Below are 19,423 nucleotides of genomic sequence, written 5' to 3' on the forward strand. Positions count from 1 at the left end.
AGCACTTGGAGTTTTGCCTAAAATCCTGGGGAATGTAATACAGGGTACCATTTTCCACCGTCAGAAATCATCCCTTCATGGTGTAATCCCTGGTTTCTTGGGGCTGGGCTTCAGAAAGGGGCTCAGATCTGAATTCTGCTGCAGATCCGCTGAATTTGGCTAAATCGTTTTGGATGGAATGCAGATGCTCTCTGGGCTTCAAAATCAGGGTTGGGATTCCTCCACCTTGACTTAGAAGCTTAGAGGTTACCTACCTAAATCAACACCCCTCGTCTGGGCTCTCCATCGCTGGAGAAACTCTGGCACATCCAGGGTACAAACCGAGCCATGGCTCACCCTTGGGAGGGGGTCACACTCCTTTTATCCTTTCTGGACAGACTATCTAGCCATGACTATATACCTCAGATTAAGGAGGACACCCTGTTCTGCAAGCTGTCCAAAATCCCCCCCAAAAAAACACAAACAGGACAAGGAATGGGCACTCAGACCCTCAGGCTATGAACAAACTTCTGCACGATCTTCCCCAACCCATGACCCATGCTCTGCTGGTCTGCCCAGTCACCCTCAGTCTCCTCTTGGTTTTATTCCAGTGCGTGCAAAACCACTCACATCGACTTGTGGCACCCAGCCATGAGTTCTACAAACTTATTCCCCCCCCCCCCCCCTTCATTTTATAAACATGTTGTCCTGTGCACTGGTGAATCCTGGGGCATTGCTCCCCCTAAGGCTGCTGTCAGCTTCTCCAACTGTTGTTCGATTTTGAGTATTTTGGAGAGGCGGGTGGTGGGTCTGGAGCACCCAGACCACATCTAGCACCTTGTGGGTGGAGGTCTGACAGTGGCAAGTCAGCCTGGCTGGGAAATGAAAATGCAGGTCTCTGTGCTTTATCTCTCTGAGTTAACAACAGCCACCTCAGCCTCGGCACAAAAAAAAAAAAAAACCCAGCTCAAAAGAACTGAGTGATATGCTTTCCCTCCTAAGATAGATATTTTTTATTATTATTATCTTTTAAGCCTGGAAAGGATTATTACAGTCGCTCAGCCTGACCTCTTAAGCAACCCAGACCACAGATTTTCGTGTTTCACTCAAAGGCTCCTAAATCAAACAGATAAGCCTCGTAGCGCAGTCAGAACATATTTTTATATGGAAACAGGGAAACAGGAAAAGAAGACATCCCAGAATTCAAGCAACAACATTTAATTACACTTTCAGATAAGTGGTTTCCACAGCTGATTGCCTTCTAGCGATAAACATTTGCACCATATTTCTGCTTTGAATTCATGGGCTTCAGCTCCCCAGCCTTTGCCCTGTGTTCTCCCACCAAGTAAGGTGCTACCTAAACTCTTTCATTTGGCTTTTTAGATTTCATTCCTCGCTGCCTGTGGAGATGCACCAAGGGAACTGCCCTTGGGCTGAAGACGGCGCTCCCTTTGCAACGCGGAGAGGCAAAGCAATGCCACCAGCCCAAGCTAAGCACCTCCAGAAAGGAGCCTGGAGACAGGCACCCTGCTAAAAGCCCCTAGCACAGGCTCTGCCGGGGCAGGCATCATCGCACCGCAAATTTTTGCTGCTCTCACTGGCACCGAAGCAGCTGCAGGTCACCCAGGAGCTGCATTGCATTTGTGCAGCCTCGGCTCTTTGCAGGCAGGTTTTCCTTCCCTCGACACCCTCGCTGGGTGCTGCCCTTCATGTAAGCGATGAAAGAGGGTAAATGTTTTAGAGCTGAAGTTTTCTCGGTTAATTTATAACAGGCCCTGAGGCGTTATGTGCTCTCAATTCAGAGTGCCTGGGCTGAAGGGAAACACTGGTCGTGTGGCAGGTAACGCAGGCTGGGAAGCGAACACAAACCGTTCCCCGGAGTAATTCAGTTGCAGGGGCTGCAGTGCCTGCAGCGAGTCCCACGCCTGCCTTCCCAAGCTGCTTTCCACCAAGCCACTAAAACCCAGCAGCACCAGGGACTGGGATGCACCCCCAGCCCTAAAGTGCTCCCCAGATGTGGCATCCACGGAGGTGACCCGTCTGTCTTCCCAGAGCCTGCCCGTCCTGGGACAGTCCAACCTTTGCAAGGGGCTGCACTTAGTGGCTGCTCTTCACTGCGACTATGACCGTGGCAGAGGGCTCCTGCGGCAGGAGATTGTGCAGGGACTGCTGCAAAAATGCATCTTGTGTCAATAGAAAAGCTTGCAACGAGCACTCTGCTTCAGCACGAGCGCTGGAGTTGGCTTGCAGGGTGAAAGCCACAGACTTTACATTTATCCAATGCAATTAGGCAGTCTGACGGCCCACGGGGTCAAAGAAGCCCAGGGAACGAGGCTGGAAGGTCTCTGAGAGCACATCCCTCTGTCCCTCCTCCCCCGGCAGCAGCAGCAGCTCCACTCAACCTTTCAGCCCATTTTTACAGAGAGATGAACATCCAAGCGTTTTGCAAAACATGCCTGCGACGTCACGGCGGGTGCCAACTAAGAAACAAAGCAAACTCATGCTAAACCCTAACTTCACATCTAACCAAGGGATGCATTCAAGGAGATGCTGCATGCTGCCAGGTGGGGACAAAAAAATCTGCCGCCTGTGGGGTTTTCTATTTCCTTCCAAGCCAGACGGTCGCTCATCTGTCACAAAGATGGGCATTTGACCCTGACGGTCTCCCCACCTTCCTGGCTCTCCACAGCTGATCTCCTGGGACTGGTGATCTCATATCCATCAGGAATTCCTCCAGCCGTGGCACGGTCTAAGTACTACATCATTATTAAAGTAATAGTATGATCCACAAACCCATTTTATTCCTTCTCAATGGTCTGCCTAGCAATTGGGGGACAGACTTTTTAGCAGGGCCTGTAGTGATAGGACAAGGGTAATGGTTTTAAACTAAAAGAGGGGAGATTCAGACTAGATGCAAGGAAGAAGTTGTTTACGCTGAGGGTGGTGAGACACTGGCCCAGGTTGCCCAGAGAGGTGGTCGATGCCCCATCCCTGGAACCGTTCAAGGTCAGGTTGGATGGGGCTCTGAGCAACCTGGACTAGTGGAAGGTGTCCCTGCTCATGGCAGGGGGTTGGACTAGATGGACCTTGAAAGGTCCCTTCCCACCCAAACCATTCTATGAAATAATTGCTCTTACTTCACATTTTTGTAGGGAAAGGTATTGGGGATGCCATCGTGGGAGAAAAGACAAGCGTGATGCACCAAATAAAGAGGTGAGAATTGGCAACCAGGCAGCATTTAAGGCTCAAGGGAACCACAGAAAGTGAAGAACAAGATCCTGAGCTACCAGACACTGTTGTGATGGGGGGGGGGTTTACAGTGGGATGGCTGGAGGAGCCCCTGCTACCCCCTCCCTGCCCACACCAATGCCTCATGCTCCCGGACACATGCCAGGAAAAAAACCATCCCTGGGGGACAGCTATGCCAGCACTCCCCAGGAGGGCTGGTCCAGCTGTGTGCCAGATGTGGAAGAGGGAGGGAGAGGGTGCACAGCTAAGATCAGCATCTCACAGTGCCTGCACTGCTGTTGATAGCCAAGTTGATAGCAAGCAGCTCTCAGCATGGGGCTCAGCACCATCCTGAACGCCCATGGGATACTCTCCCTGCTCCCTCCCCACTGGTCCCATTAGGAAACGCCAGCAGCACTGGTCCGGGAGCCCATCCACCACCACGGCACTGCTTGGGGCTGGGGCTGCTCCCAAAGGCTTCCCTGCTTTCAGTACCCTTCCTCCTTCCCTGGCTGGCTGCCTGTTTATTCTCCTTACTGGTTTTATTGTTAAAAGCCTTTTAAAAAGCCCTGTGCAAAGCTAAGCAAGTGATACCTGCTGGGTCGATTTTATCTGTTTTTATTAATGAAGGGAGAAAAAAAAAAAGATAGAGGCAGAAAAATGCCTTGGCAGAATGCAGAAGCCAGACACTTACACTGATACTGCTTCAAGGGAGCTGGGAAAGGGCATCTTTGCAAGCCGTGTCACCCCTCTTTTTTAAGCCATGTCACCCCTTTTTAAGCCATGTCACCCCTGTTTCTGCAGCACCTGGGAGCCTCGGCTGGATGCTCATCCTGCCTGTCATCTCCAAGCCTGATTAATCGGGGGCATTTCCAGATGTTTGGGTCGGGGCTGCAGGTCTGGGTCTTGGCTTTCTTGACAGCAGCACCTAAGCCTGTCCCGGACCCTTTAGGAGAGACTGAATGCAGGCAAGGAAGACCACACAGGACCCATCCACAGCTCTCCATGCTCAGCACCATCACCGGAGTCCCCTTCCCTCCTGTGGGTGCCTGCGGGAGAGCTGCGGGACAAGCCCCTCCAAGAAGAAACCCTTTGGGGTGCAGGCAGCACACAATGCAGCCAGTCCCAATTAAGTCAAATACAGCCATAGTGCCGTACATACCCTCTGGAATAGGCAGCAGATCATCTTCCCCAGGCTCTGGAGCAGCACAGGCTTTGCATAATTCATTAAACAATGAATAAAAATAATTGCAAAAGGAATAGAGTGAAACCAAACAAATGGAAACCACTGGGGCAGCCCAAATTCAGCCTGGTAGTGGATCCTCATGAATGTTAAGCGGTGGCAGGGAAAGCTGATGTCCTTGTTAGTGCTGTCAAAAAAACCTTTGGCTTCACATGAACCTAATGTGACTTTTCTGCAGGGAGGGAGCATCCTCTTCATCCTCACGCCATTTCATCTCCTCTCACAGAGATGAGAGATCGGCCAGCTCAGCTTCGGAAGCCTTCCCCACACGGGGGATGAGACATCCCCCCATCCAAATCACCCCCCAGACACAAGGTCACCATTTTACCCCATTTTGAGAGGAAAGCAGGAGGAAATACGGTCATTTCTGAAGCTTCTGGTTCATAAATGATCAGTGCAAGGAACCACGTGAGCACTAGGAGGGTGCACGGGTAACTGGAGAGTAATGAGAAATAACACCCCACCTCTCATCCCACCGGTATTAATTCATTGCAACGTTCAAGGAGAACTAGGAAGCTGAAGAGGGAATAAAACCGCTCCTGCAGAGGGACTGGAGGGCAGGCAGACCCTCCTGCTCATCTTCAACTGTCCCAAACTGGCAGTGCCCCCAGGCAGACCCCTTGATACTGCTCCAGCCATCAGGGCTCATCTAGAAGACAGCTCAATTTTGTGCATCACAAGCATTACAGACCACATGCACCCACCACCTCCCTGCAAAAGGTCCCCGTGCGATAGCCTTGTGTGGGGGAATAGCAGAGGAATAGTTGAGTGCTGCAGTGATGCAATAATAAAATTTTATTCAATAAAGTTCATCAGCTGGGCTTGTCATCAGTGGCACGATAACTTGCCTTGTGTGTACACTCAAAGGGCAATATCTGCTTTCCTGGATAGCCTCATCAGCTAATTACTCCAGGCAGCTCAAGACACGTTCCCTAGCTCACAGCAGGTTTGTCGTCCGTGGCCATTGCATCAGGGAGTCCTTCAGCAGCATGAGATAACGAGAGATTTAATAAGGAAAGAAGAAACAGGATTGCACCTCTTTTGCTGTGGCTTGTGCTCTGCCCTACATGATAAGGATGATGCATCTGTGCAAGTGTCCAGCCTGTTCCTCCTAAAGGCAGCTAGCTATCTCCAGCCCCAGTAACCAGCTACGCGCAAGCAGGGACCAGCATTCAGCCTCCCAGTGTGCGGCAGGGCTACAGCACCGGTATTACTGCTCTTACAGAGCTCTCTGCAATTTACAGAGAAGGGCAAGCTGCAGGTGCCCCATTCCTAGCCGTACAGGAGGCATGGCCCACTTGGGCTGATCTTGCAGACGTGGCTGAATTCCCAGCAAGCCCCCAGCAAAGCTGGGAAGGCGAACCCAGAAACGTAGGCTTGCCTTCCCCTCCGAACTGCAGTAATGTAGATCTCACTGGCAGTCCCCCCCGTCGCTTTCTGCGTGGTTTTTTGCGTTGTTCGCTCCGTGCCACCAGAACACATCAAACTATCAGAACACATCATGGCATTAGCACACGTTTAGGTAACTGAATGCCTCACGGAGTGGCTACACACATGCCGGCTCATCTGTTAGATGCTGTGAAGACCTTGCGTGACCCAGAGGATAAAAGCCTGACTGATGGGGCAGTCGGTCAGGGCATGAGCACTCTCCTACCGACACGGGAAAGACTTAAGAAGGTGCTTAACTTAAAAACCACTGGGATTACTCATTTTTGGCAGGTCTCAAGACCTGGAGCAACCAGCAGTTGCACACCCTCATGTCATCTCTGCCAGGGCTCCGTGCTGACCTTGGTCCCCAGCGCAAAGCAACCTCTGATTCACGCTGGAGTTTCCTCTGGCTGGAGCCAAGTGGTTGATGAGAAAAATCAGGGTATTTGCAGTGTGGGGGAGCCGGGAGCTGGGTACAGCCTAGCTGCTGCCAATGCATCGCCTATCACCCGGCGCAAGGAGATGAGAAGAGCCCAAAGCTTGGTCCGGGCATGCAAGGTTGCTCCAAATCAGCTTGCCTCACTCTGCTGCAATTCACTGTGTAGATACTACCAGGCTGATTCTAACCAGGTTTACTCGAGGATTTCACAGCAGGAACTGTAATAAACATGATCTAAAGAGAGAGATGGGGACAGCCTGGGGCTCATCCCCACAGATGCAGTAAGAGGCACTAGAAGAAAATACGAAGCACACTAACATACACCTGTAGCTCAAGGCTTTCTTATACCTGCTGTCTTTTAAGTTCTCTAGTCCTTGTCCTGACATGCACCAAGTGCCCATTTTCTCCTGCACGCTGCCTGGGACCACAGGGGGCTCCGAGCTTGGCTAGGATGCTCCAAGCTTGGCTGGGATGCTCCAGGATCACTGTGCAGCACCAAGCACTCGGAGCAGCTGCCATCCGGCATCCCACCGAGCCTGAGAGAGCCTGAGAGAGCAAGCGGAGCCTCCAGCTCTTCAGCCCCGGCAGGGAACGGTCTCCTCATTCAGATCACAAAGCATTTTGAGACACAGGCAGCTCCACCAGTGCACACCTCCGTGGTTGTTATTCAAATCAGTTATTATACTAACAAATTGCTGTGTGCAGATCTATAGAAATCTGCATCTCGTTACCATCAGCAGCTTCCCCCGGCTGCCTCGGCTTTGGAGGAGCGTGGTTGGAGCCACATCTCCAGCTGCCTTCTTGCCGTGCCTCACCGATCCCATGCAAACCTGGAGCTATCAGGGGCAGATCCTACGCAGGCTTCCCCTGACCCTTAATCCTCCCTGCAGTTTAGGGGAGCCTGAGATTAAGCTCTTCCCCTAAAACTTGGAACGAGGACTAACCCATGCCAGGGGCAGGGAAGAGATGGGCGTGCTTCTGGCCACACAGGCTGGGAACGCCACGGGATTTATCACCACATAAAAACATCCCATGCCTGGAACCAGGACAAAACCTTATTTGCTAAAGGTGGAAAAAGCTTTAGAAAGCGATAAAAGATCTTAGTATTCCTCATAGCCTCTTGTATTCTCCAGCCCCTGGGAACAGGTTATCTTCTACGAGAAACACAAAGCAATCAGAGGAAATATCCGTTCTCTTTTGAAAGTATATTTCCATTTTGAATGTGACTTAGCAGCAACTCTATTCCCTGCTTGTGTGGGTGACCTTATTTCAGTCATCTCAGAATATTTTCTTGGTAACTGCTTAAGAAAAGGCTGTATTTTAAAACCACACAGGACTTGGGTTTCAAATCCTTCTCTGTCCCTTTCCAAGCCCCAAACTGAGCACTGAAGGCCAATACAGAATCTGATCGGCACCTGAAGCAGATCAATCGGTTTGTTACCCAGTGTGAGCTGAGGGATGCAGACGAAGGGGCAGGCTGGCAGGGTGAGCATCAACAACTGACGCACCAGGGATTTAAAACAAGGAGGAGTTTTTCCCCCTGAGACAAGGAAAAGGAGAGCCAAGAGCCCAGTGGGATTTGCCCAGTGGAGACAAGTAATTTTTTCCTGAAACTTCAGTGCAAACAACAGGGTGGGTTTTTTGTTTGTTTTTTTTTTTTTTAATTAATCGCCCCATGGAGAAATGGTGTAGGGCTGTTCCCAGGTCACAGGACAGCCCGTGTCCTCAGCCCCAGCCAGACCACGGCCAAGAGACCCATTTGGTACCTGCCAGGAGAAACCCTGGAGCAGACAACGAAGATGCCAACACACTTAAATTGGGGAACGGGGATCTTCATCCAGAAGGGGAGTCACGGCAAAGCAAACCAGATGTGTGAGACAGACCGGGAAGAAAACACGTCTTCTCTTACCTCATCAAACCTGGCCTCGTCCTCGCAGTTTTCAAGCACTCGGGTGTAGAAGGAGAGCCCTGGAGAGGGGAGAGGAAAAATAAGGTTGGTTGCAGCCAGGCGAGGGGCAGCCGGAGCAGCAGACACGGGGTGGGAGCTGCACAGCACCGGCGGCAGCGAGACCCCGGGGTCGGGGTCCGCAGGGGTGGCCTCGATGGCACACGGTCCGTGGGCATCACCCGGGGTGGGGAAAAGGCGTCTGCGAAGGTGTGAGAGCACTGCAGGCACGTGTGCGTGTGTGCAAAGGGGGGACAGCCCACGCAAGAGGGTGAATCCAGCTTCAGCTCGCCCGCACCGGCACTAAACACCACATTAACCTCTTTTAAGAGCTAATTAAGAAGGTTTTTCCGGAGTACGCTTAATTGGTGCGCTCAAGTCTTGTCCCATCTATTGCAGAGCAGATGAAACAGAGCAAGGGGAGGGGGATGGTGGCAGTTTCTGCATTGGTTGAACAGGGGGTCCTCAGGCTTTGGAGTTTTGGGATGCAGGTCTACACACCCCAGAAGCACGCTCGAACCCCAGGGATGAGATTTAGGACCGGCTACCCCAAGAAAACCACCCCAGCTCCTGCAGAGAGCAGAGGATCTGGAGGTTTGAGTCCAACCATGTGGATGCAGCCACACGTGCCCACCCCGACAGCAGCATCCCTCCACCGCCGCACCCCCGGATCCGCCGGGCACTGTCCCAGGGCAGGGATTTGAGGAAGGTGAGGAGCTGAGGCTGCTCTGCCTGTGCAGGCAGGGGAGCCTCGAAAGCCCCCGGTCAGTGATGGGATGAGAGGAAAAGCTACTGTGGAGGGACAGCCCAGGGAGAGCAGCCAGGCATGTGCATTAGTTATTGAAGTAATCAGGTTTTCCCAAGGAGCCCCAGCTCCTAGGTTGCCCCATGCTTTCAGCTGCTCTTGGTAGGATAACCTTAGCTACACACACTCCCTTGAATCAATATTTCTAGTTAATATCCACTTCATAACACTGCAGGAGGAAAACTTATAAAAATGCTAATATTTAATCACTGAATCACATTGAGGCTTTCCCTTCCAGAAAAGAAAACTGTCTCCTGGGTAATTAAAAACATCTCTGTGCATGAGCCTGGTTTGGGCCCAGCATTGCACAGACAACCTGTGGTCAGGGTAAGTGGATGCCAGGGTACCCCTTACTGCTGCAGGGTCAACTTTTACTTGGTTTTACCAAAGACTGAGACATCCTGCTGACACGGCTCTTGGCAGGGAATGCCCCATCCCTTTCTAATTTAACTATTACCCAAGGAGAGCCAGAAAATGATTTTGTCAGGCTTTCTGCTGTCTGCAACATCCGACCTGGGTAAAGCAAACCCAGAAGGTGTGTCCTGTATCCCGCCGAGTTTCTCGGCGATATAGGCAGAGCACCGTATTTTTCTCATGCCAACCGACTCCGGGTGAGGGTGGAGGAGACCCACAAGCCTCAAGGGCTATGGGATGGCTGCCCACCCTCGCCCTGTGCACACTGGCTGCCTCCCAGTGCAAAGGGACCCAGTGCTGGTTCCCTCCTCGCTTTCCCTGGGGTGGGATGGGAGCTGCAGTGGGATGCAGCCCAGCCCTTCCTCACCCAAAGCAGGGGAACCCAGACGGGGAATGGGAATGGGACCAGTCCTCCACTGGGATGGAGCCAGCAGGAGTAGGGCCATAAAGATGATCAGGGGGGTGGAACACCTCTGCTGTGAGGACAGGCTGAGAGAGTTGGGGTTGTTCAGCCTGGAGAAGAGAAGGCTCCAGGGAGACCTTACAGCAGCCTGCCAGTACCTAAAGGGGGCTTATAGGAAAGATGGGGACAGACTTTTTACAAGGGCCTGTAGTGATAGGACAAGAGGTAATGGTTTTAAACTAAAAGAGGGGAGATTCAGACTAGATATAAGGAAGACATGTTTTACGCTGAGGGTAGTGAGACACTGGCCCAGGTTGCCCAGAGAGGTGGTCGCTGCCCCATCCCTGGAACCATTCAAGGTCAGGTTGGACGGGGCTCTGAGCAACCTGATCTGGTTGAAGCCATGAACCCCATGGCAGGGGGTTGGACTAGATGGACCTTGAAAGGTCCCTTCCCACCCAAACCATTCCATGATTCTATGATTCTAGGACCCCCCCAGCCTCCCAGGTGACGGGAAAGGCACCGTGTGCCAGAGGCACAGCCAGCATCTCAGCTGTGGTGTGAGCTCAAGGGGAAGCTGCAGAGCACCCTCACGTAGATACGGGACCAAACTAATGAGGGGACGTGCACGGGTCAGGGGGTGACTCGGCTGTAAGTGAACACACATAAGAAACAGTATCTGGGAGAAGGCACTCCAAGGGGGACAATTTGCCACCCAAAATATTTCTCCGAAGAGCACGACTTAAGACAAGCCAACACGGTGGGACCCCCCCTGCCCCATCCTCTCCCAGTCCAGTGAGCATCATGGTGATGTTTCATTACAGCAGTATCATTACCCACTGGTGCCTAGTGGTGCTCCAGGAGGTATCCATGAATGATCTCCCTCATTTACACACACTAATCCAGAGAGAAAGCCTCGCCAAGAAGCTCTTTATAACTCCATCTGTGATCAATTAGCTGACAAGCACTCTAATTGCACTGGGGCAGAAGTTCCCTCCTTTGCAAATGCAATTAGGTTGGTCTAAGAGTGAAAACTTTGCTATGGGCAAGTGACCCTGTACGAGCTCAGACCCCACTGGGGAACAGGAGCAAGCACCCCCAAAAGTGGGCAGGCTGAAGAAAATTCACCATTTTTCTGCTCTTCCCCTGCAGCCAGCCTGAAGAGCAAGTATTTGCAGAAAATCCCAAAGTCACCCCTAGCTGAGTTTCACCTGCAAAGGAAAGAGGTGGAGAACTGGAGAGCTGCAATGGCAATGGAGTTGGGGCTTTGGAGCCCTTTTCAGCCAGCCTGGAGCATGCACAGGGCGGCTGCTGTGGAGTGATGGGTACCTTACAAGACACTGAAGTTCAAAACCAGCCCCAAATCTCCTATGAATAACTGGGAGGGTCATAAAGGCAAGGGATCTTGTTTGTCACTCCCCCCACCCGCAACCTCCCAGGGTACGAGTGTCCCCTGGGAGTTTGGTGAGTCAAATCCAGCACCATGGTGGGAGATGAGTCCCCGATGCTCAGGGGTGGGAGTGGATTTTGGCTACCTCTCCCTTCCACTTCCAGACTAGGAGCTGGATAACCTGGCATCTCTCCCTGGCTGCTCCCATGGGTCCAGAACTGGGAGCTCCTGCCTGTGCCTCAGTTTCTCCTATTTGCAAAATGCAAATAGTGCAGCTACGGCTCACAGGGGCTGCCAGGAGTGCTGGGATCCCTGGGAGAAGAGAAGCAGCATTATTCCATAGCCATCCCACACAGCTGTCAGTCTCAGCCCTTTTCTCAGGAATGCTTTTATCAAGGTTGTGATTTATTCATCTCCCACCTGAGCGGAAGTCAAGCAGCATTTCAGAGCACTGCCCACCTGCAGAAACGCACATGGCAGCCTGTCACACTGGAGTCAAACTCTTTCTTTAACTTCTTTTTGTGCAATAATAGATACTTGTGGCTGAACGAGCAAACACCCACTCGGGGAGCTCTGCCCAAACGCCCCAGGCTGTGCTGCCGGTGGGTGAGGAGAGGGAGAAGGCTGGATGGCAGCTTGACTAGCGAAGAGCATCCCTCCTTGCAACGCTCAGTAACTCCAGGAAAACCAGGGTACTGAGGAGTATCAGCACAACACTCAACCTGTGAGTTGCTGTGAGGAGCACCGAGGGATGCCAGACTGGTGGAGGTCACCTCACTCCATGCTAAAGGGGTCTAAAGCTCCCTCTAGAGTCACCGGGGAAAGGCAGGAGACTCTTCCCTCTAGAGAGCTTGGCACCAAAACCCAACCGTCCACAGCGGGATGTTCTCCTGGGTCTGGCTCTGAGGGTCCAGGCCATCGTGCCTGGCCCCATCCCATCCCAGGGCAGGGGTTAGCCCGGGGCTGGGCAGCCCTGGGGCAGTTTGGATGGGCCCTGCTTGGAGGGAAGAGCCATGGCCAGCCTGGATGCGGATCATGGTGCAGCATCATTTTAATCAAACAGCAAAAGTACAGCCAGGGATTTCAAGAGTTGGTCGGAGAGGATGAGGGAGCCAACAGGACAAATGACGCAGCTTCACAGCAGCATCGATCTTGCCATGCCATGACTCTGCTGCCCATGATTCCCAAATTCTCATGGGGCAAGGGGACAGCAAAGCATTGCCTGAGCCACTGGAGGAGCTCTGCACCAACCACACGCAGTGCTGGGACGCTTCATGGCCACCTCCAGTGTGGGACCCAGCGGGGAGCAGACCCTGTTCCCAGCTCCGGGATGTGCTTACGCACCCGTCAGTACAACAGCCCCAAGGCCACCTGCTAAACACCCTGGAGGCAGGAAAGCCTTCTTGCAGAAGGTAATGCAACGCAGTGCTGTGCATCTTCAGAGATGGGTGTCAGGAGCTACCTGCTGAAACCCAGCGCCAAAACCCAGCGGTGCAGGTCAGGGTCCAGCCCAGGCACCTGCAGGACCTGGCCCTACCTCATCCAAAGCAATTAGCAACCTGGCATGAACCAATCCTCACAAGTACCACCAAGCACATCAAGAAAAGACCGAGAGCATGTGAGAACTCCTATCTTACTATTACTACAACTGTTAAAAGTCAGAAAGATACTGTTTATGTATCCTCATGGTATGATAATTCTGGTCCCTTCATCCAGAACAAGGTCCTGTCCCTGATTCATGTCTTGTGTTAGCTGGCATCCCAGGCTCAGTGCGCTCCCACAACCTAAAAACGATGCTGCTATGTGTCAAAGAGGTACCCAGGGGATCTGCCCCTGGACTTCCCTGTCTGCAGGGCAGACATGGAGCTGTCTCCACTTGTTCCCCTTATGGGACAAGGAATTTGGGTAAGATGTAGATAGGCTTTGGAGCTAAATGTTAACATAAGGTGTTAAACTGCTGTTCCCTGTACAGGCAAGGCTTGCTGCAGCTTTGGACACACACCGGGTGGCATGAGCAGGGAACAAGACCAAACCCCTCTCCATCCACCATCCTATCTGAGGGATGGGTCAGTCCTAACCCACCTGCCTGCTGCCTTCACTGACCCAGCCACACATGGGATCACTTCCTAACCCACCTCGACCTCCCTTTTAGCAGTAGGATTTTTCTAGCCATGATCTCAGGATCCAGCCCTGCTGGGTCTCATTACTGGGAGCCTCTCCTCTAGGACCGAGCTTGCAGAAGACAGCAGCATCGGGTGGCCGCATCACGAGCTCTGCGTCTGCCCAGGACGAGTAGGGGAAGAGGGATCCCTGCCTGCAGGTATCGGTGATGCCTGCTACATTCAAAGCGTGAGACTAAACCTGCTCTTTGCACAGAAATCGGTTGCAGCAAACTATCAGGAAAAAGAATTCCGAACCCTGACCCAACTGTCCTCGAAGATGACGCCAAATTTCTTCCTTGGGAAAGAAATGTCCACAAGGAGCTCAGCTCCTCACAGCTCAGCACCGGGGAAGGAAACACAGCTGTGAAGTTTAGTGTCGTCCTCCCTGGACAGCGTGACAGCGATGGTGATCCTGCGCCACGCGGGAGCCAGCTCACGCCTAGGAGGACGGTGGAGATGGGATCATGGGGGGGCCTGGAGAAATGCCCTGGTGTCCCGTAAGGGCTCTGACAAGGGAACTGGCAGGAGCACGAGACGGGGGGGTGCAGCAGGAGCACAGCAGGCACAGCGCTGATCTCAAAGCATCTCGAAGTGGGTGTCATTCCCATTGCCCATCGGTTGGACCGCAGGGTCTCACAGTGGCTCTTAAGTAAAGATGTCGAAGCAGGGACGGTTCCTGCACATCCTACAGGGATTGCGTCCCAGGCTAGGGGCCAGGCACACTCAGGACTGGAAACATGGGTCCTCCCGGGGCTCACTGGGAAAACTCGCAGTGGCCTTTGGCTCTCCTGCAGGTCACCCCTCTCCACTGCCAGGGGAGGCGGTGGGGGTTTGCCGGGGGGTGGCTTAGGGCTGGGATGGCTCCAGGCTTCACCGTCAGCCGGGGATATGATCTGTTCCTGCAGAGGTTATTTAATTGCCCCTGCGCTGATGCTGGGAGGCCGGGACAGGGAAATAAGGGGATAATTACACCTTTTTAATGACACTATGGTCATTAAGGCAATGCAGGGAAGGCCATTTCAGGCAGTGCTGGCTGGCCTGGCTTGGAGGTCATGAAAATACCTGCTTCCCCGCTCTCCCGCGGCACGTTTGCCAAGAGAAGGGATTGCTATTCCTGATTCCTGGTGCTGTCAAACCATCCCACGCCCGCCTCTGCCTGCCGGTGGGCTCCCACACGCTGGAGGATGGATCCGGCACCATGCAGCGAGCTCACGCAGAGCCTTCCCCATGCCCTCAGGGACTTGGAAAAGGTTTGGCTGCTGCTGAGGGTATGCACCCCCAGAGAGTTTTTGCTCCTTTTGCAAGCTTCCCTTAGAAAGCTTTGGAGCTGGCGTGGATCTGAGCAGAAAAACCAAAGCCGCAGCATCCTTAGAAGAAATCCAGGCACACGTCGGGTCCCGGCACTAGGCAAGTTCTCCTCCTGGCCCTTCCAGTGACACTTTCTTGGTGGCACAGCTTCATCACCAAGCCCTTGACCCTACGGCAGGAGCCCAGTTCCCTCCAGCGGGGGCACGGTCCCGCTCCTGGGGGGGGGGGGGTGTGTGTCACCCTGGGACTTCACCTACTTTGCCCTGGCTGAACCCCCCTCCCCAGGGGCTGCCCGCGGGGGAGGTAACGTGGGGGCTGCAGTGTCCCAGGCTGGGTGCCAGCAGGCGGGGAGACGCCAGGAGAGCAGCTCTGGTGGCGGTGGGGGGGCTCATGCCCCAGACAAGGAGGGGTGCGCAGCCCTTAAAGCCGGCAGGCTCGCGTCCCCCCTTCCCAACCCAAGCAACGGCCGCGGTGGGGAAACTGAGGCAGGGAGTAGCGGCGGCAGGGAACAACCCATCCCGGGACAACCCCCCCGGCACCCCCCCCCCCCCCCAGCTACCTCGGAAAGCCGCTTTGGCGATGCGGTCGGCTTTGCCGCGGAGGCCGGAGACGGTGCGGAGCTGCAGCAGCAGAGCCATGGTGCGCGGCCGGGCGCGGAGCGGTGCGGAGCGGTGCGGAGCGGTGCGGAGCGGTGCCGGCTGGCCGCGGTGCGGTGCCCGGTGCCGCGGTGCGATGCGCGGTGCCGCGCTCCCAGCTGCGCTCCGAAGCGCGGGGCGGTGCGCGGAGCCGCGGGGCGGTGTTCCCCCCCCCCAGCGCTGAATTATTCAGCAGCGGCACCGCCCGCCCTCCCCTCTCCCTTCCCTTCCCTTCCCTTCCCTTCCCTTCCCTTCCCTTCCCTTCCCTTCCCTTCCCTTCCCTTCCCTTCCCTTCCCTTCCCTTCCCTTCCCTTCCCTTCCCTTCCCTTCCCTTCCCTTCCCTTCCCTTCCCTTCCCTTCCCTCATCCTTCCCTTCCCTTCCCTTCCCTTCCCTTCCCTTCCCTTCCCTTCCCTTCCCTTCCCTCATCCTTCCCTTCCCTTCCCTTCCCTCATCCTTCCCTTCCCTTCCCTTCCCTTCCCTCATCCTTCCCTTCCCTTCCCTTCCCTTCCCTTCCCTCATCCTTCCCTTCCCTTCCCTTCCCTCATCCTTCCCTTCCCTTCCCTTCCCTCATCCTTCCCTTCCCTTCCCTTCCCTTCCCTTCCCCTTCCCATCCCTTCCCTTCCTTTTCCTTCCCTTCCCCTGGGAAAGTGGGTGGTTGGGGGGAGCGATGGGACTCTGCAGGGAACTTCCCCCTCCGCTTGCAGGAGATGATTGTGAGTGAGGAAACTGAGGCAGGGTTCCTTGGGTGCGCTGGAGCCTCTGGGACAAGACCATGTGCAGCCCCCCCCGCCTGGGACCACCAAGGGCCAGCAGCACAGGGATCCCGCACTGTCATCAGCATCTCCTGGGGTCAGGTGCAAGAGATGGGTGGGCTATTATCCATGTCCCCCCCCACCTCTGTGACAGCCAGCAGTGGTGGGATGCAGAGCTAAGACCACCCTGCGCAGCCCACGGCTATGGCAGCAGGGCCACTAGATCACAGCCCTTCAGCTGGACCATGAACAAGTTTGGACCAGAGAATGGGACACATCTGGTAGCGTTGCTGGGTGCAGGAAGGTCCTGGGCAGCGCAGGCAGCGTCGGCACACCGCGGACCTGTGGCATCCCAGCCTGGAAGAGCCGCTGCCTAAACGTCGGCAGTGCCGCGCTCTGCTGCGCGCTTATCCGAGCTGCAGCGTGCTCCGCGCTCCGCTCTGCGTTTGCCGTGTGCTAGGCTGAACCTCAACAGGATTAAGTGGAATTTCCAGACATAAGTGATAGCTTTACAATCCGGGCTTGCAGGCTCAGTTTGGAGCGGGTCTTGCCTGTAGGTTTGCTCATGAACACCTTTCCTGGGGTCTTAAACTTGTCCTTTATTTCAGGGAAGACAACTAACACACATGTTTGGGAAGAGGAAGAACATAGACACAAGGGTCTTTGAGACTCACACATCTGCCTTTCCTGCTTGGGCACTTCCAGGAAAAATCCATCTGTGGTGAAACGTGAACCCAGGAGACCTTCAGAATCATCAGAGAGAGAGAAGTGAGGATGAAACCTTCACAAATGGGTAATAAAACACTGGAAATAAGACATTTGTTTCCATCTACCACGTCAGGTTCTGTAAGTGAGTCTGGATTGCTGTCCTCCTGCCAGCAGAAAAGATCGTTATGCTCATTCATAAGTGCATGAGAGTGACAAAACTTGTGGAGGTTAACAGTGTGGGCCGTTTCTCATTATGTTCATAATTACCTCCTGGCAGCATGGCCCGGAGGGGAGAGTGCTGCAGCACGGAGGGAGGAGGTAGTGGTGAAGGCAGCAGCTCTAGTGGGACGTAACAGCCACGTGAAACCCCTCAGCCAAATACTGCTCATCTTTTGTGGCAGAAGATGGCCTCACCTTCATCGCCCCCAGCTCCGCTTCTCCAATTCACTCGATTCGAGAGCAAGCAAATTACACCAGTGTTTCTAGGAGGCATCTTCAGAGCAACCCACATTGCCCTAAAAGCACAAGTACCACAGAAAACACCTTCTACATCATGTAGTTAATTTTAAACCTCTTACTCAATATTAGAAAGTAGATAACTAAGTAAAAAAATCCAGTGGAAGGGGTGTTGGCTGAAGATATTCATTACAAGAGGCAGTAGGAGGGATCGCTTAGAGCTGCAGCATGCAGTTAGGTTATAGAATCATAGAAGCATAGAATCATAGAATCATTTCAGTTGGAAAAGACCTTCAAGATCATCGAGTCCAACCATTAACCATGCCCCCTAAACCATGCCCTGGAGTACCCCGTCCACTCGCTTTTTGAATATCTCCAGGGATGGTGACTCAACCACTTCCCTGGGCAGCCCATTCCAATGTTTGACAACCCTCTCAGTAAAAAAATTTTTCCTAATAAAAAAATTTTTCCTAATAATTCCTTATGCTGGATGGCCACCATGAAAACACCAGCCTGAAGGACCTGATAAGGACCGTGACTTCTTTTTTCCTGATTTTATTTTATATGAAATCCCAGACATGATTTAACTGTTCCTGCTGTAAAAGCACGCGTGGAAGGCTCTTGGGGAGTGGTAACCCATAGTTTTACTCCCAGACTTAAAGAGACACAGCAAAGCGAGAAAGAAGAAATTAAGACAGAAGACGATATGCACATGGGTCTTTAATACGGTGCATTAAATCTGACTGCAATCTGGTGCCTGTAGTCGCTGAAAGCAGCGCAAGAAACTACTGCCCTTTGGCTGCTGGACATAAGCATCCTCTTGGGATGCTACAACTCAGCAAAGTTTATCCTCTCATAGCTGAAGAGACCTCTAGAGCTCAATGCTCTTCTGGACGGTGGAGGATCTACACTTGCCCCCCTGGTGATTTATCCACCCATTATACTCGTAAATTGGATAATGAAGATGAGCAGGAGCAATGTGGGAACCCAACGGCAACAAAGTCAACAAAACATAAGGACTGTCAAAGTATGGTGTGTTAAAAATGTTCTCTCCAGCCTGAGAGCTAAAGAGGCCTGCCTGTGACTAACTGAGCAAGATGAGAAAATGCCTTTTTTAAACATTAATTCCAGTTTTTCACAATGTCTCTGCAATTTTCACATTGCTGCATGTGATTAAAATTACACACCCACCTCTGAATCACTGATGATTGCTCTTATTTACTATGGCTTTACACCAAAGGCAAGGGGGAAGGCACTTCTTGCCATGGCAGAATCAGGCCCTAACTAGTCCTTCCGCGTACACCTCCCACAGCACCAGGATCCCGTTGAAATAAATCCAATTGCACATGCTGAAGCAATAGTCTTATGATGCTACGGAACGTTAAGTCCAAAATTAATGAAATTTTCTCTTCTTAACTCTTTTTCTCTATTTTTTTCCAGCTCTTCTCTTCCCAGGCTTGGAAAAATCATATCAGCCTCCCCATTTGTCAAACCACTAAAATCCTCTATATTAATTACAGAAAGTTGTTGTATTTTTCTTTTCCCATTTTTTTTGTGTTGCCTGAGAGTCGGACAAAGACATCACACTTGGGGGCTGATTTTGGCCCCTTTCATCAACTGGAATCTCTGGGACAGGCTTTGAGTGATGTTTAAATGCTAATGGGGGATGCTAATATATTGTGTAAGAGTGTGAGTGCCTATACAGAGCTGTATATTTTCCTGTGTTATGTTTCTCTTCTCTTGCCATCCAGGCTGCTGCGTAAAATCCCCAGGAGCCCGCTAGCCTGAGCGGATCCAGGCTGCGGCAACACAGCCTGAAGAAGGCAGTTCTCCTTCCAGTAACATACCCGCAATAAATGTGCCGAATAATCCGCTCCAAATTTTCTTCCAGTTGCTAGAAAACCTTAATGGGTGCCTGACCCATCCCCTTTCCTTGCATCTGCAGACCGGCACGGTGATGCTTCTTGAGTCCTGCCGAGCAGGAATTTGGTGTTTTAGTGAAATCAGCAATAACTGGGGGGTCTTCTCCTGCCAGACGTGGGCAGGGAGATGGTCCTGTGCTGGAGGCACAGCCATCAGGTGTCCCAGCAGATTGCATTGCATCCCGCTGCTGCTCTCCTCGCTCCC

The 19,423-nt window shown here is 52.9% G+C and overlaps 1 protein-coding gene across 25 annotated transcripts in view; it reads right to left on the minus strand.

The window, feature by feature from the left end:
* The window catches only part of OTOF (otoferlin), a 108,691-nt gene extending 93,143 nt beyond the window's left edge, over positions 1 to 15,548 (minus strand). For 11 of the 25 annotated variants that reach the window (XM_052809657.1, XM_052809655.1, XM_052809653.1 and 8 more), the window contains exons 1-2: positions 15,304 to 15,548; positions 8,227 to 8,285 (exon numbers count right to left, since the gene is read on the minus strand). In XM_052809657.1, coding sequence (XP_052665617.1) covers positions 8,227 to 8,285; positions 15,304 to 15,382 — 138 coding nt within the window. In that variant the 5' untranslated portion in view covers positions 15,383 to 15,548. The remainder of the gene's footprint in view (positions 1 to 8,226; positions 8,286 to 15,303) is intronic. The other 14 variants (XM_052809661.1, XM_052809665.1, XM_052809664.1 and 11 more) reach the window with 3 other exon arrangements.
* Between the last annotated feature and the right edge of the window lie 3,875 nt (positions 15,549 to 19,423).

This window comes from Harpia harpyja, chromosome 15 (assembly GCF_026419915.1).
Source record: "Harpia harpyja isolate bHarHar1 chromosome 15, bHarHar1 primary haplotype, whole genome shotgun sequence".
In the NCBI taxonomy this organism is placed as follows: Eukaryota; Metazoa; Chordata; class Aves; order Accipitriformes; family Accipitridae; genus Harpia; species Harpia harpyja.